Source organism: Protopterus annectens, chromosome 6.part0 (assembly GCF_019279795.1).
Source record: "Protopterus annectens isolate FY-2018-M chromosome 6.part0, PAN1.0, whole genome shotgun sequence".
NCBI lineage: Eukaryota > Metazoa > Chordata > Ceratodontiformes > Protopteridae > Protopterus > Protopterus annectens.
Window position 1 is genome coordinate 1,132,999,311 of NC_056737.1, and position 18,028 is coordinate 1,133,017,338.

An 18,028-nucleotide genomic window follows, 5' to 3' on the forward strand; every position below is an offset into this window, starting at 1 on the left:
TGTCCTTAAACCAGGCAATCCACCTACCTACCTTCTTTCCCAACCCACAGAACAGGGGGAAGCTTTACATACCTTGGATGTACATAGACAGTTACGCTACTACCTGGACAGAACCAAAGGTAACAGAAAAACTGACCAACTGTTAGTGGCCTATGCACAAGGAAGGGAAGGAAAAGCAATTTCAAACAGACAATCTCCAAATGGATAGGAAATTGCATAAGATTCTGTTACTCCTACCATGGAAAACCAATGCCACAGAACATAAGACCTCATTCAACAAGAGCTACAGACACTACCACAGCTTTCTTACGAGGAGTGGCAACCAAGGACATTATTGAGGCGGCTACTTGGACCTCCGTGCATACATTTGCCAAGCATTATAATTTACCTCTATATTCTAGATCCCGAGCAGGGTTTGCCACTGCTGTACTGCAAGGGATCCTAACTACACCATAATCCTTTCTTCCTCCACCCTAGTTTAGCTATGGTATTCTACCCAGTTGTTATGACTGCAGATGCATCCATGAAGGACATAGTACAGTTTTGTACCTACCATAAATGTAGATGTCCGAACTGAATAGCATCTGCAGTCAGATTTCCCACCCTCCTTCCCTCTGTGGTACTCCTAGGGTATTTACATTCCTAATAGCTAGCTGGGGAGTCTCTTATGGTGTATTTGTTTGTATATATGTACATACATACTTATTTTTGTGATTGCCTTCTACCTTGTCTGCATACATTGGCATTTATCCAAATTTTAGCCTTCCAAGAGGGCAACTGGCATCTGAGGCAAGAAACACTGAAAAATGGCCGGCTGATGCCTTTATACAGACCAGCAGAGATGACGTCGGGTGAAGTGCGACATCAGCGGACCCAGACTTTGGAATCCGGCCGACCGAAGGGCTGCCTGACGACAGGACAACCCAGTTGTTATGACTGCAGATGCTATCCAGTTCGGACATCTACATTTATGGTAGGTACAAAACTGTACTTTTCACTTCAATACCTTACAGAATTATTAGACAAGGGTTTGTCTTTCTCCTCTGTAAAAGTTCATGCGGCAGCCATTTCTGCTCACTATGACTGTGACCCACCATTATTCTCTCATCCTTTGTTTAAGCAATTTCTTAGAGGGGCAAAGAACATAAGACCCCCGCGTAGAGCTCCTACTCCTTCCTGGGATCTCAATTTTGTGTTGGAAAAACTCACTTTACCTCCTTTTGAACCTGCAGCTACATCTGAGTTGAAGTTTTTGTCTTGGAAGACTGCTTTTTTGTTGGCCATTACGTCTGCTAGAAGGGTATCTGAATTACAGGCTCTAATGGCAGTTGAACACTTCCTGATTTTTCATAAGGATAGGGTATCCCTGCGTACTAACCCTACTTTTATGCCTAAAGTGGTTTCAAATGTGGCCTTGAACCAATCTATTCATTTGCCTACATTTTATGCTGATCCCCAAAATAAAGGGGAGAAAATTTTACACACTTTGGATATTCACAGGCAGTTGCGTTATTATTTGAGCAGAACTAAAGGGTTCAGACAGTCTCAACAGTTATTTGTTTCTTTTGCTTTGGGCTAGGGAAACCTGTTTCAAAACAAACTATTTCTAAGTGGATTGGCCATTGTATTGCTTTTGTTATTCTCATCATGGTAAGAAGATTCCGCTGGAATCAGACCTCATTCCACTAGGGCTACTGCCACTTCTACTGCTTTTTTAGGGGTGTAGCTACTAAAGATATTTTGGAAGCAGCTACTTGGAGTTCAGTGCACACTTTTTCTAAACATTACCATCTCCCTCTTTATTCCAAATCTAGGGCTGGGTTTGCCACTGCAGTTTTACAGGGCATGTTAGCAGCTCCCAATGCTTTATGATTTTGCCAACCTCCCTTTACCTTTGCTTTGGGATTCTACCCACAGATTATGACTGCAGCAATGTGAGATGAAGAACATAGTACAGTTTTGTACCTACCATAAATGTAGATGTTCGAAGATCCACATTGCTGCAGTCCTCCCTCCTTCCCCTCTGTAGTTTGGAGTGATTGTGTGGTTTGGGTTGTAAATATTGTTTGTACATGGGTTTTGGAGGTTTTCTGTGTTTGGCTATGGCCTTTCTTTTTAGGGCCTTCTGACATCTGGGGCAAGAAAGACTGAGGATATGACGTCGGTCATGTGCTTTAATAAGCGACCATGACCGACGCCAGCCTAACTCTTTGGTATTCGGGCCGACCGAGGACAGCGGACTACCCACAGGTTATGACTGCTGCAATGTGGATCTTCGAACATCTACATTTATGGTAGGTACAAAACTGTACTTTTTTCATAATCACTTAAATTTTCACATCCGTGGATGCACTTGGTATATTTCCACAGTGCTCTTTCCAGTTTACTCATGCTTATTTTCTTATAAGGTTTCTATATTGTTATTCTATACTCAAGTTTGGGTCTAATGTAACTAACAAACAATGATTTCTTCACTTTTGATGTCCTAGACTTTATAAATCTTTTTTTATACAACCTGTAGTTCTATAACTGTCATTAACCAATTAGTTGCTATGATTAGAAAAACTCAAAACTGGATCTACCCATAAACCCAGGTCCTTAAATGAATCTACAGTTTCAGTTGCTGTGTGCTGTATTAAATATTCATATTTCAATTTACATCTCCCAAATCTCATATGCTTAGTTTTGATGTATTTATCAGCATATTATTCTCCTGTGCCCAAATAGCCAGTTTAGTCAAGTTCTTTTGCAGACATGCTATATCTATAGCACATGTAATCAGTTCACCCAATTTCAGGTCATCTGTTTACAGACTGTAAAACACCTCAGATGAAAAAGCTAGATCTGAAAGATGCAATCTAAACAAGTAAGGGCCAGGGACAGAGTCCTGTGGAATGCCCTGACTGTAACCAATAATTCCACCTTTCCAGTTGCTGTATGATACTTGCCATGTCCTGTTTGTAAGCCATGCGGCTGTCCATCTTATCAAGAGTAAGTCAATACCTATTTTTTTAATTGATTGATCAGTGTTTTGTGTATGACCCTGTCAAATGCTGAAGTTAAATCTATATAAATTACATCACATCACAGTTTTTCATTAATAGCTGCTGTTGTATTGTTGTAGAGCATCATGTTACAGGTTTTAATAGATATATTAATATATCTATTTTCAACATATGCATACTGATATATAGTTTCAAGTCCCAACCTTTAAAATTCTGACAATAACTTATCCAATAATTACCTTCTCCATTATTTATCGACAACATGAAACTAGACTTAAGGGTCTGTATGACTCTGGGTTTGTCCTATTTCCCTTTCCCTTAAAGACTGGTGTAATAAAGACTGGTATAATAAATGCATGTCCCCAGTCTTAAGGAATCTCCTCATATTTATATATGATGGTACTTGTGTATTTCAGCAACTCTTTAGATTTTTTTTATACACACTGATTTGGTCATTGCTGGTTCATTTTTTTTTTCATTCTTGTAAGTGGTTTGTGTAATATATGTGCAACACTGTTATACATAAATATTTTGTGTTTATGTGCGTGAATTTACATATGTATGTATATATACATATGTATATATATGTGTGTGTGTTTATATATATATATATATATATGTGTGTGTGTGTGTGTGTGTATATTTGTGTGTCTATACATATATATATATATGTGTGTGTGTGTGTGTGTGTGTGTGTGTGTGTGTGTGTGTGTAAAGGCACACATATACTTTTAGTCTACTGAATGGGAAGCTCATACACAGACATATAGAGAGAAAAGGCATGGTGTGTGATTCATCTTGGTATGAAAAGTGTTGAAATGTTAGGAGAAGATAATCAGTTTCAATAACGTAGGCAAGAACTGTGTAATCAACACCATTGGCTGTAAAAAATGTTTAGCAGTATACATCAGCATAGTTTACAACTGGAAAGTTATTATTTTATCTTATTTACATGAGAAAGATTACATTTTTTTAAATAAAAGACTGGTAGCCACACCTTTTGAGCTTCATATTTTGCCTCATAATGCTGAACAGAAGCATTGTTGTTTGCTTTCATTTAAAGTATGTTCTGATTTTAATTTCACTGAGTAGAACACCACATTTCACCTATAATTGATTGTTGGTGCTGTATTTACACTGTATTTTTATTATTCTTTTGTCCAAATTATTCACTTTTCACTGATGGTGTAATGATCTGGCCTAGTTAATCAACTGGGTGATTTTTGACATTTTGTAATGTGGCACAAGGTTTAGCAACCCTCAAGTTTGGTATTACTTTAGGGGTGCAAATACTGAAGCCCCTTATATGAGATTGTGAGGGGCTTTGCCTGCCTTGTAAACAAGAGAGTTAACCATCCTTTGTATTAGTTGTGCTGCATCATTCAAATATACCTGAAAATTTATTCAGTTTACTGAAAATGACATATGATTTTCTTGTCTGAGATTGTCATCTTTTTTTGCACTGTTAATAGTAATTTCTCCATTTTAGGCAAGTGGTCAGTCTCCACGAAGTAAAAAAGCTTTTATTAAAACCAAAAAAAGTAATGAACAGAAGAGATGTCGGAAATTGTCATTAACTATGGAAGGTGATGATGATGATTCAGGAAGTACAAGCAGTACTCCAAAGAAAAGCAGTAAAGAAATGAAAAAGCGAAAGGTAGAAGAAACATCTCTGCTTAAGACTGATAATTCATCACCTGTTAAGAAAACACTTATGAGAGATGACTCCCAGGACATGTCTTTGTGCAGGTTTGTGTCCTCCTGGTTAATTTGATGGATTCCTTGCTGAACGTTTTCATGATATCAGAAAGAAGATTGTAAACTCTGTAATAAAACTTGAAAAGGAAACTACTTTTGCTTGTATAGATGTGACATTTCAACTTGATCAGTTTTCTTGGAGTTATCTAATTTAAATCTGTTCTCCCCAGTTTAACACATTTTGAAGTGAACTAAAACAGTTACAGCGGAATGTGTTGATGCATACTGTTCCATTGCATTGAAGGAAAATGCAGCAGGAATAAAGCAGGAACATTTGGTGGGCAAAGTGAGGCAGAGTAAGGGTTGGCTGGGTGGGTTCATTATTTCAGCATCCATCAGGGGATTTTTCCTTATATGGGGTGCCTAATCCTCAAGGTATATGTCCTGTACTGCCCTTGGGTTCATTGTGCTCTTTGACTGGGAATGAATGTATACAGCCTTTCTCACTCCTGTAATAATATCCATTTTCGTTTCTGGAATCTTTTCTATTCTTGGAGATGTTTAAAAGTGATAGAGGGATCATGGAAGCCTACATTATGGGCATTCTTTAGTTTGACTCATGTCTGAAAGTAGAGTATATAAGATAGAAAATATTTGGGCAAAATTTCAGATTTGTATATCCGCGGTGGTGGTGCTGTGGTAGTGTTGTCGCCTCACAGCAAGATGTTGTCCCTTTCGATTCTCAGCTAGAGCGTCTTCTGTGGAGACATGCTTGAATGGGCGTACCTTCGTTGAAGGTTGTGTGTTAGGGCCGGCAACTCAGCACGTAAAAATCAACTGCCAATCATTAGCGGACCGGAGTTCCGCTGTGGCGACCCCTAACCGGGAAAAGCCGAAAGACACAACAACATGTAAAGTAGCTTTCAGACTCCATCATAAAGGTTTTGTGTATGTCAGAAAGAACCCTTACTTTGGTCAGTCTTGGTCTATGCAGGAAAATCAGAAATGAGAATATGGAAATACCACCCCCTCCCCAAGTGATGAAGAGTGCTGATCTTCACTTGATGAAGTATGTAATTCAGAAAATTAAATGGTCATGTGAAGAAGTGATACATGATGAAATCTTGGGTCCCTTGGCTACATAATAGAGAATAGGATATTATTTAAGAGCTCCCTTCCCAGAGATTGACCATTTACTTTCACTAATTTTTAGAGGTAAATAAGTAATACCATCTTGAAATATAATCTGAATTCCGTTCAGGTGTTTTAATGCTATACTTTGTTTTGTTGTTTTGTTGGTTGTTGGATTTTCTCAATGATAAATATTTAATTATTTTTAAACCCTAATTAAATTATCATGATATAGGCACACACATATATTATTTCGAAAGAAAAAAACTGTTAATGTTTTTCATGCATTATACATTGCATATATGTTTTCTTTCTTTATAAGAGCTCATTCACCCCAGCATCACATACATTGCTCAATTTCTGTCTTCTTTTAAATCTCACTCTTCCTCCTGAACATTATTCTGCATGTATTGCATTCCATTTATTTATATGTACTTTACTCATTTCTTTTTCTAAAGGTCTCACTTCCTCTTCTTTTTTTCTCTGTAACAATATTCTATACTTTAAATACAGTCGGTTTAAACTTTGATTTCCATTTTTTAGTAATTGCTTTTTTTTGGCAGCCAATAAATTATAGATCTGAAGTAGTTACTTCATTTGCTCTGCAACCTGTGGGTATCGGATCCGATCTCGGATCCAAGCCGGCAGCTTTCCAAGCTACAAGATCCGAGCTCCTAGCTCCTCCCCCCTACCCATAATCCCCTGCTATGTGCTACATTACCCCAGATCGTTGTTTGCCGTGGCTGAAGCAGCTACGTTTGAAGAGCTTTTTGGCTTTTGGTGAAATTAACCCTTTTTTTTTGTGACCAAAAAAAAAAAAAAGATATTTTCTAGTTGTGAGAGTGTGTAGTTCCTGGGGTTAGTTAGCTTAGTGTAGTTTAGTTAGATACCTTTATTTTCCCCTTCTAACTAGTTTTTCTTGTAGTTCCCGCTTTTTCACCCTCCCCCCTCTTAGTGTTTGGGTGTGTTCTTGGTGTGAGTGGTGTTATGGCTGAAGGGCCTGAGGCGGTGTTCTCAAAATGTACTGAGTGTGGCCATAAGCTTTCACCGGCAGATGGCCACACTCAGTGCGTTTTATGCTTGAGGGTGGCCCACTTGTCATCGGCCTGCACAATATGTGCGGCCTTTAATCCCCGAGCTCTCAGGGACAGGAAGAACAAGCTGATCCTGGCGGGCTTGTTGCCTCAGGAATCGGTATCTTCTTCCTCCCCCTCTCAGGCACAGGCTGTCTCGGCAGCCCTCGTGCCTTCTGTGCCCCTGACTCAACCTGGGACTCATCCTCCTTCTTTGGTTGCCAGTTCGGGGGACTCAAGTACCTCCACTACGGTGGAGAAAAGACACAAAGACAAGGGACACAAGTCCCATAAAAGGCGGGCTGAGACTCAACCCTCAGCCCTGCCGTCTAAACTGGCTAGGTCTCCCTCGAGGGTGTCTGGATCCTCCCCCTCTCGGCTCCATTCGCCTAGCTTTTCGGTGGAGCCGGAGGAGGAGTATCGGTCTCCCTCGAGGTCGTCTAGGCGGCCCTCCCGGCCTGCCTCGATGACTTCTTCAAGATCAACTAGAAGCCTCACTGAAGCGGATATGGATCGGATGATGCGCCGATTCATCCAGACCCAGATGCAGATGGGGGTGCTCTTGCCCCCCCCCTGGGGGGGAGTGCGGCCCCCATGTTTGCTCCGATTACTCCTTCTCCGACCCGTTTTCGGGTCTCGGAGTCATCGGATCCGGGCCCTTTCGGAACCGGGGATTCGTCGGCGCCGATAGCTCCGGTCGCTTGGACACCGACTGTGCCTTCGAGTCTGTAGGATCTGAGCTCTCGGGGTCGAAGGCTGAGCATCGGATCCGGGGGAGCTGGTGTGTCTTCAGCTCCGTTGGGTTCGGAGCACACCTCTCTCTTGGCTCCGGCTGCATCGGCTCCGACCCCGATCCCTACCTCGGAGCCGAGGAGGTTGCTCTCGGAGCCTGGAGAGAGTAGCTCTCCTTCAGCTTTTGAGGTTGTGGAGAGGGTACTGTCGAGGACCTCCAGGTCCCTGGTTCGGGCATCAGATCCTCCCATACCCCCGCTGCATGTGGGTCTATCCTCCACCATCCGACCATCGGGACTGCCTGCTCAAGCCCTCCAGTTGGTTCCTTTGGAGGAACAGGACCCCGTTGACAAGCCCTCTTCGGACAGTCCCACCGAGGAGGTCCCTCGTAAACATTTGTGCAAGAGGAGGCACCTGGACTCCCCCGAGTCTGTTACAACCGACACAGATTTAGATGAAGGGGAAGGTTCCCCAAGGTCACCCCCCGAGGATGTCTCCTTCGGAGACATAATGGAATTGTTGCGTATTAGAGGGGGGTGGTCTGCCCAAAAACCTTCTGCGGATGAATCCATGTTCCTGGATGCGTTTGAGGCAGGCCCTTCTACATCCTTGGGTGTCCCCTCCGGCTGACCCCCTGGTAGACCTAATTACTGCTAGGGCATGGAAGGAGCCCGACACCATGGAGCCTATCCCGAAGCGACCCGACAAGATCCTTAGCCCCCCAGTGGATAGACAGTCTTGGGCCAAGGGAACCCCCGTGGATGCCATGTTGGTGGCGGTTGCCACCAAGAGAGAACTCGCGCAGGAGAGTTTGTCGGTTCACCTGCCAAATAAGGAATCTCGGGTGCTGGACCGCATTGGGAAGCGGATGTTTAGTTCAGCTACCTTTTCTATAAGGGTGCTGAACTACATCGCACATACCATTAGACTGCAACGAGACTTAATTAAGGAATACGCTGCAGCCCCCCCGGAGTCCATGTCGATCGAGGACAAGAAAGTTTTCTCGACTCGGATGGCCACTCTGAAGTCCATCTCTAACACGTCCATGCGTCTACTCTCCCATGCCATGGAGGGAGCCGCTAGGGCCAGCAGAGCCGGGGTCATCTTGCGATATCACTCCTGGCTCCGTCTTTGCAATTTCGCAGATCCTTTCAAGGCATCCTTCGCGAATGCACCCTTTGATGGATCTTTGCTCTTCGGCAAGACCGTTCACGAGACGCTGGTCCAAAGCGAGAAGGATGGGAAGACGCTGTCTGCCATCGGGGTCCGCTTCTCTAATCCCCAACAATCCTTTTCTAAGAATCAGATGGGACAAAAGAAGCTGTGGTTCCGTAAGTCCCAGCAATCCCATCCAGCTTCGGACCCCTCGTCCTCTAGAGGTAGAGGAGGACAAGGTGGACGCCGGCCCAGAGGCAGAGGGGGACCGCGTAACTTCGGGTCCAGGGAACCCTTCCCGGATAGACCCGCGCAGCAGCCCTGAGGGCTTACCCGGCTGTCCCTCTCTGGAGGCAGTCGGGGGGTGGTTGTCGGAGCACCTGTCAAACTGGGAGTCCATTACGACATCATATCCAGAGGTTATACCATCCCCTTCATAAGCCACCCCCCCCCTCGACCAGACGCTTCCCCGATGTTCCACCTGATCGAATGGAGGCAGCGGCTACAGAGGTCCTGAAGTTGCTAGAAAAAAGAGCCATCCAGCCCGTCCCCCCAGACCAGTCCAGAGTGGGTTATTACTCCAGGTTCTTTTTAGTGCCAAAAAAGACAGGGGGCCTCAGACCCATTCTAGACCTCTCCACTTTGAACCTGTTCATTCCCAAAGAAAAATTTTGGATAGTCACCCTCCAATCTATTCTCCCCCTTCTGCGGCAGAATGACTGGATGTGCTCTATAGACCTCAAGGGTGCGTACTACCACATTTTGATGGACAGATGATCCAGAAGGTTTCTCCGCTTCCGGCTGGGAGCCAGTCATTACCAGTTCAGGGTTCTCCCGTTCGGCCTCACCTCAGCCCCCAGGGTGTTCACCAAGGTCATGGCAGTGGTTGCAGTCCACCTGAGACTTCAGGGCATTCAGGTCTTTCCGTACCTAGACGACTGGCTCCTTACCGCCACCAACAGGCATCAGCTCTGCGTGGCAAGAGATTATGCTCTGACCCTCGCCCAGAGCTTAGGCATCTCTGTGAACCTTCAGAAATCCTCTCTTTGCCCCGTACAGGTCCTGGAGTTCATAGGGGCAAAGTTAGATACCCGCATCTCCCGAGCTATGCTAACTGCGGACAGGCTGAACAGCTTGTTGTTTCAGGTGCTAACCCTCCTTCAAAGTCCGGCTCCAGCGGCGGAATTAGTCCTGAGGGCACTAGGATCTATGGCAGCAGCGATCAGTCTCTCCCTTCACGTGCCTCTGCGGATGAGGGTTCTGCAGTGGACCCTTCTAGTTCAGTGGTCTCTACTACTCCATCTGTTGTATACCCCGATTCCACTGAGCAGTCTGTGCAGGGACTCCCTTCTTTGGTGGCTCCACGCCCCAGAGCTCAGGGAAGGGAGGCCCTTTGTTGTCCCTCCCACCAAGCCACGCTGACCATGGATGCTTCTCGCCTCGGGTGGGGGGGGCATTGTTCGAGCAGAACCGTCCAAGGCACGTGGACTCCCCTGGAGACCGCTTTGCATATCAATGTCCTAAAGATGAGGACATTGCTTCTAGTGTTGCAAGCTCTCCACGACCTTCTACCTCTGGGGACTGTTGCAATCCAGACCGAAAAAATGTCAGTAGTCTGGTACATAAACAAGCAAGGAGGAACCAGGTCCTACCCCCTTTGCCGGGAGGCTATGAGAGTGTGGGAATGGGCGATATCCACCAACCATTTTCTGGTAGCAACGCACATTCCGGGTCGGTCCAACATTTTGGCGGACAAACTGAGCAAAGTGATTCTCACTCCATACGAGTGGTCCCTCAATCCATCAGTTGCGAAGCAGATCTTCCTCAAATGGGGTTGGCCTCGCTGCGATCTTTTTGCTTCTCCCTTAAACACAAAATGCAGCGAGTACTTTGCAATACTTCCCCCCGAAGGGGAGAATCCCAGAGACGCTCTAGTCCATGCTTGGCCGCCCGGTCTACTTTATGCTTATCCCCCCCTTCCGCTCATGACGAAGTTCATACAGAAAGCCCATCGGTTGGGGAGCAGAGTTATCCTCATAGCCCCATTCTGGCCTCACCAGATCTGGTTCCCTTACTTGCGGTCTCGCAGTGCATCTTTGCCATGGATACTGGATCCCATTCCAGACCTAATTTCACATCCGGCGGGATACCAACCCCCAAACCTGGTGAACCTCAAGCTTGCGGCTTGGTTGCTCCAGTTCCACTGATGGCTAGGACTCCCGGTATCTCATCTCCTGTTAAGGCCATTCTAGTCACAGCACATAAGCTGACTACTAGGAAAATTTACTACAGCAAATGGAAACGTTTCTCTGTCTGGGCTAAAGATAGAGGCCTGGATCCATTTACAGTTCCTATTCCTACTATTCTAGACTTCCTGTCACTGATCTTTAGATAAGGAGCAAGTGCTTCTACAGTTAAAGTGTAATTGGCAGCCATCTACCATTTCGATGTGAGAGACGGACTAGGATCTTTGGCTTCTACAAGATTATGTAAAACCTTCTTGCGGGGCGTTTTCCTCTTGAAGCCTCCAGTGAACATGGTGGTGCCCCCATGGGATTTGACCTTAGTCTTACAAGCCTTGACAGGCCCACCCTTTGAACCCGCGGCTTCGATTCCATTAAAATTCTTGTCTTGGAAAACAGCCTTTTTGGTGGCCATTACTTCAGCCAAAAGGGTTTCAGAACTTCAAGCTTTATGTATGAAGCATCCTTATCTCATTTTTCACAAGGATAGAGTGTTCCTCTGGATTAATCTGTCGTTCTTACCTAAGGTGGCTTCTGAGTCAAATATCAATCAATCAATAAATTTACTCGTGTTCTTCCCAAATTTTCAGAATAGAGGAGAATACAATTGCATAAATTGGATGTGCACAGACAACTGCGTTTTTACCTGCACAGGACTAAAGATTTTCGCAAGTCGGACCAGTTGTTCGTGTCATTTGCTAAATCGGCCATGGGTAAGGCCATCTCCAAAGTGACTGTAGCAAATTGGATTTGTCAATGCATAGTTCACGGGTACTTATCTGCAGGCAAACCGAGGGCTGTGGCCACCTCAGCAGCCTTCTGGTCCAAGATCCCCTTGGATGACATATGCTCAGCAGCTACCTGGTCCTCTTCTCATATGTTTATTTCTCATTATAAGTTGGATATGGTATCGAGAGGTAGGGGCTTCCTTTGGCTCCGCGGTGCTTCGGAATATCCTTCCATAAGGCCGCCCAGGGTTTTCCCTAGGTAGCTGGGGACTCTGTCCCACATGTTGCAGAGCAAATGAAGTAACTACTTCAGATAAAGAAGTTATGTACTCACCATAATGTTCCATCTGAGTAGGTGCTTCATTTGTCTGCAACCGACCCCCCCCCCTGCCATCCCCCGAACCTTTTTCGGGACTCCTGATCACCAAAGAAATCTTTGTTATGCTGTTAGGGCAGTGATCTGGTGTTGCTTCCTCTATCGAGGGTAGGAGTAGTGTAAGAGGCAAAAAAACTCGATCTGAGGTAATGTAGCACATAGCAGGGGATTATGGGTAGGGGGAGGAGCTAGGAGGTCGGATCTTGTAGCTTGGAAAGCTGCCGGCTCAGATCCGAGATCGGATCCGATACCCACAGGTTGCAGACAAATGAAGTACCTACTCAGATGGAACGTTATGGTGAGTACATAACTTCTTTTTAATAAAGCTGTACTGTATGTAGGCAGTCCTGATTCTGTCTCCCAGCTGAAAAGAATCATTTCCATAGTTACAGCCAATTACTCCCTCAATATTTCTGACAGAATCCTCTGTAGGGTACCTTTAAAATCTGCCAGCTCATTACACTTCAAAAAATATGTTCATACCAATTTTCTCTTTCCCATTACACATCCATCAAACATTAGATTTTTGGTGGATTTGCATCTGCACTCTTGCATCCAGTGTGTCTTCTCTACTTTTGAAAATGAGTTTTGTGCTGCATTTCCTGCTCCACACCTTTACCACCCATCAGATGTTGGCAGTATGGAATGCCCTCTAGGGAACTCTAACCATGTCTACCGTGAATCACTGTCAAGTTCTGTATCTGTAAGCAAGGGAGAAAGAAATATTAGACAATGCTGTCCCTCACCTTCCAGTTTTGAGACGGGTTTATAATGAACAGTCACTTCTGATCATGTATATACCCAGTATTTCTAACCATCTCCAAGGTGGACCCTGATGTCTGTATAATATTGGTCTCTCTATCCCAGCTGATCATGTGATCTTAATTCTTGGGAGAGAGGGTTGCAAGGCTTCCTTATTATTTCAAAGACCTGATCTTGGAAATTATTGCTGAGATGAGAAAGATACTTCATTCCTTTTACTGTTTTTTTAAATATCTTTATTAAATCTTTATATACATTAATAGTAAAGACAAACTGTACTAACAGTTTTTGTAGTGATTGCTATGCAGTATACTTTTCTTTTTAACAATTTTCATTTACTCCAGCATTACATAAATTGCTGAGTTCCTGCCTTCCCTTAAATCATTCTCCTCCTCATCCAGAATATTTTTCTGCATATAGTATTGCCACAGATTCAATTTATTTCTATGAAATGTAATCCTTTCCTTTCCTAAAGATCTGCTTTCAGTTCTTGTATTTCATTTGCAATATACAGAACTTCATTTTATGTTGGGTATAGATTTTGATTTCCATTTTCTAGTAATTGCTTTTTTTGCAGCCAATACCTTTAAAGTTAGTAAGGCAATTCAGATCCTATGTAAATTTCTGATTAGTCTCATCCCACTCTGTTACCTTGCCCTCCTGAGTTATTTGCTCCCAGTACATTGGTTTCTTTTCTAATTTCATCCAGTAAATTGCAGACCCCCCTTGCCTATTTTCTATAGCCCTAATTGCAGCCATCAGTATTGGTAAAATCACCTTTCTCCAATTACTTTTTACTTTAAGAATATAATATTTTACTTGGTTGTTGTTGTTCTCTTTAATAAAGACTTGCATCTAAAATCCCAGTCTCTTTATCCATCATCCCTGCATTTCATTATCCCTTTCAACTTTGATTTATAACCTTCTGCTTGAGTTGTATATATGAGCCTTAATATCATAGCTGTAAATTATTCCTTCAAATCAGGTAATCTAAAACCACTCTGTTATCAGCTTATCCCCCTCATAACTTTAGCACCTCCCCAAATAAATTCCTTCAGTTTTTTATTTTCATCCACAGCTTCTCATCTGGTTGATGATAATACTCCTGACCTGTACAAAAGACTTGAGACTAATAACATTTTTGATGCTTGTATCTTGTCTGTATCCATAATCAAGCATATCCATTATCTTAATCTCTGTATTATCTTTTATTTAGTTTCTTCCCACATATCCTTTCCTTTCATAACAGAATCTTTGTTAAGTCTTGTACCTAAATACTTCATCTAGTTTTGACCAGTAAGTATGGATATTGCTGAACTAATTCATGCATGGGTACACAGCTTTCCATTACAGCTTTGATTTTATCTTCACTTATTTTAAATCCAGAAAAAGACTTCAGGTAGTTTCAAAATGTTCTACAACACTGAAATGTCCTTTTTTTGGATTTATCAAGTATAATATCAGGTAATGACAACTTTTCTTGATTACCATACCAGTTATATCCTTATATGTGTAAATCCTTTATTTTCTCTGCCAGTGTTTCCAAATGTATTACAAATGACAGTGTGGGAAGAAGATGGTCTGCCTGGTTCCTCTGTTCAAACAGACTGCCAGAGAGGAAACCTTGTACCATAATTTTTGCCTCTGAATCTTCATGTAACGCCCTTATTATCCATATTATTCATGTAACGCCCTTATTATCCATATTATTCTTAAGAGGAATGCAAGTACTACCATTGTCCTACTCCTAAAATTCTTGCTGACTCTAGTGAATGCTTTGTTTCTATAAAGATAAACCAAAATAGTGGCATTTTCTTATACTCTGCTTCCTCTGGATCATCATTGTTCTGTTAATGTTGTCAGATATTTTGCCTCCCCCTCCACAAAACCACATTGGTCATTATCTATTAATTTTGGTAGCACCACTGCTGTTATATTACCTAATATAGACATAAGTGCTAAATATATAATTATGGTTTAAAAATTGAAACTTGTCAATATAAACTGAGAGCTGAAGGGTCTTCACCACCTTTCAATAATAAAGCTGTCACCCCTTTCTTCCAAGATGCTATTCGTCATCCTCCCTACCTGGTTTAAAATGTCAAATAAAACCTTCCAGGTATTTACACTTTCTTCCCTGCTAACTTAAAGATTTCCACAAAAAGACCTTCTCTTCTTGGAGACTTCCCTTCTGCCATTATCTTATCTCATTTCTTCCAATCTTTGCTATTACTTGTTTAATTCTGAACTACTTCTAATCTTGGCATAATTAAATGTTCCGCAAATAGTTCCGTTTGTGTCTTTTCTTTCTTTCCCCATTCCTCTTCTTTATACAAACTATAACATTTTCAAAATATCTCTAGTATATCTATAAGAGCTCTGGTTGCTTTTCTTGTCATAGTCTCCCTAGGTGTGTCTACAACATTTTTTTTACCTTTTGTTGACTAAGTCATTGTACTTTGCTCTCAGGATTTGTCAAGAAATAGTTGCTTAACAGCAGCCTTTCCAAACTCATGCATATTATCTAAATACTCTCTTATTTTCCCTTTAGCATTCCGCAATTGCTCATGTTCTTGTTTCAGTTTCATCTTTTTCTGCAGTACTTTTAACTTTTGTCAACCCTTCTTTCCCATCTCTCTCTCTCTTATTTCTACCAATTTTGTTCTATGTTCATTTTATTCAACTCACGAGCTGTCCCTTCTGAAGGAATTTCTGTTTCCCAAAAAGTCTTGAATAATTTCCACTACCTATTCCGTAAATTCCTCTCTTTTCAACTGATAACTAGGAATGTACCAGTATCTTATTTTTACATCATTACCCTGCATCTTTATCTTTATTTTTATTAGTACATTGTTATTGATGAGTCGCAGAGCTTTCATTTACATGCACATGCTCCTTTGAAATGTAGTTTGTATCCATTCTAGCCCAGATTTGCATCTGCCAGGCAAACTAACCCGGATTTGTCGGTCGGGTCGTCCGGGCTGATCTCAGCCTTGATTCCAAAGTCGGGTCGGCCGGGTTGTGATGTCGTCGGTCAGCCTTTTGATCCGATCCTCTGGTGGTCGGCCGGTATATGTCAGCACAACCCAAGCAAGTCTCCTTCGCTTTCTTACAGAGCGTAAACGAAGCAGAAGCTGTTACTTAAGTGCTAAAAGCTAAGTACCCCGAGGCACCTGGTTCTGCCTTTTCTTGCCTCAAGCTAAGTTAATAAAATACTCGCCGAAACACAAAAGCCGATGTCAATTTTTTTCCTTAATTATGCCTTAACCTGTAGGAGCCAAATATCTTGTAGCGTCTTTTTCGCAAACTTTTCTTTTGTGTTTTTGGCCAATATTGCAGTAGCAACGTTGGCCTGCAGCGCTGCTTGGCAAGATTTGGTCCTGAGGCATTAGGAGACCGTCAACGGATCACCCAATCTGCCAAAAACGAAGACTCCGACCGATCCTCTGTCCGCAAATCTTCGCCCCGAAAATGGTTAAGCAAACCTCTTGGTGACGCGGCAACGAAACGAAACCTGATCAAAAACAAGTCTGTATACTTTCTACAAACCAGTGAAAATGACCACAGTTGAAACGAATCTACTCGGCCTGGGCAACCACTTATCTCTACGCTTGGAATCGGCTGAACATCATTCCCTACGATCTCTCTCATTATCTCACATTCCTTGGATGTCTCTACCCCAGCAACCCATACTTGGGCCTTCGCCAGGGCTAAATTAAGGCTGTGCCATCAAGACAGTGCCTGCTAAACCCCACAATGCCTGCCCTCTTCTAGTTCTCAAAATCTTCTCTTTCTCAAATCAACTTTTCCACTTCTAGAGGATCTCAACCTCACCCAGAGAGGGCCCCTCACCCAGCCCAGAGATCTCAATCTCACCCAGACCTGAGCCAGAGCCCTTGATGATTGATGTCTCCTGAGCCACATTCCATAACCAGCCAGAGGTGCTCCTTTCTCCCCTCCTGCTCATTTCTTGAAAGATGAAATCCTTGAAGAATTCACCACCAGAAGAATTCTCCTTGGGGGAAACCTTACATGCCATCTTACATGCATCGAGAGCAGTTAATAGCAACTTCAGTTTTCAGAGAGAAGAAAGAAAGACCTTGACCTGCCCCACAGCACAGGCCCGCATATTCCCTTGGCGATCTCTGTGGTGGATGATTTGGAATGATGTCTGCTCCGCTCAGATTCTTTACCCCCAGCCCCTGCCCCCCAGACAGATTTTTACAGGGTGCAGAGGGTTAGCCACCTTTCCTTCATACCACTACAAGGCCCCCCGAAACTATCCCCCAGGGTCCCACAGTAGCTTATTGCTTGCTAAAAACCCTATTCCTTCCTAAAAGGAAGCAAGGTCATTAGACAGATGGGGTAAAATGGGGTCACTGGTCTACACTTTCTCAGCTCTAGAGCTTAAAACTGTCAGTTTCACATCGATACAATACCAGAGTTTATGTTATTTAGTTAACTACAAAACTAACCACTGATGAATCTCTGATAAGAAATATGGTAAAGAAATGGTAAATAACATACAACAGGTTAGCAACCCATTCCAAAAATGTGGCTGATGATGCACTGGAGGCTTCATTTAGATCAGCCATGACTGGCACAGTGATAAGAAGGCATGCATGGCTAAGGAGCAAGCTTTACCGGATCATGTTAAACTTATGCATAATCTTGGTACATTTGATCACACATCCATTTGCTACTACAAGAGTGAGAAAAAAAAAGTCCCACCTAAAGACATGGCCTAGAAACACAGACACAGCCATTAAACAGAAAAAGCGGAGTTTCCATTGGTGGGCAGAGATTTCATGCTCAGTCCAGGCATGTCTACAATTTTGGCCTATGTGTCAAGCCAGCCGTCACACAAGCCAGACCAGACCTACAGACGCCTAGACCTAGACAAACAGGCCCAATGACGGACACAAGACACAGGATCCTTCACCTGCACATCAACCTTCAAAAAAAAGCAGTGGTGGTAAAACTGGCATCAAAAGTTCAAAAAAACCATCCAAGAGAGGCCAGTTGATAGCACATGACAACCAACACCACAGTGTGGTACATCAACAAACAGGGAGGCACTCATTCATACCCCTATGAAGAATGACTGAGCTGTGGACCCCTGCAC

General features: G+C 43.2%; 1 protein-coding gene across 1 annotated transcript in view; it reads left to right on the forward strand.

Annotated features, from left to right (window-relative positions):
- Positions 1–18,028, forward strand: part of BAZ2B (bromodomain adjacent to zinc finger domain 2B) — a 3,835,724-nt gene that overhangs the window by 3,603,226 nt on the left and 214,470 nt on the right. Inside the window, exon 37 of the mRNA XM_044074749.1 lies at positions 4,495–4,754. Within this exon, the coding sequence (XP_043930684.1) occupies positions 4,495–4,754 (260 nt within the window). The remainder of the gene's footprint in view (positions 1–4,494; positions 4,755–18,028) is intronic.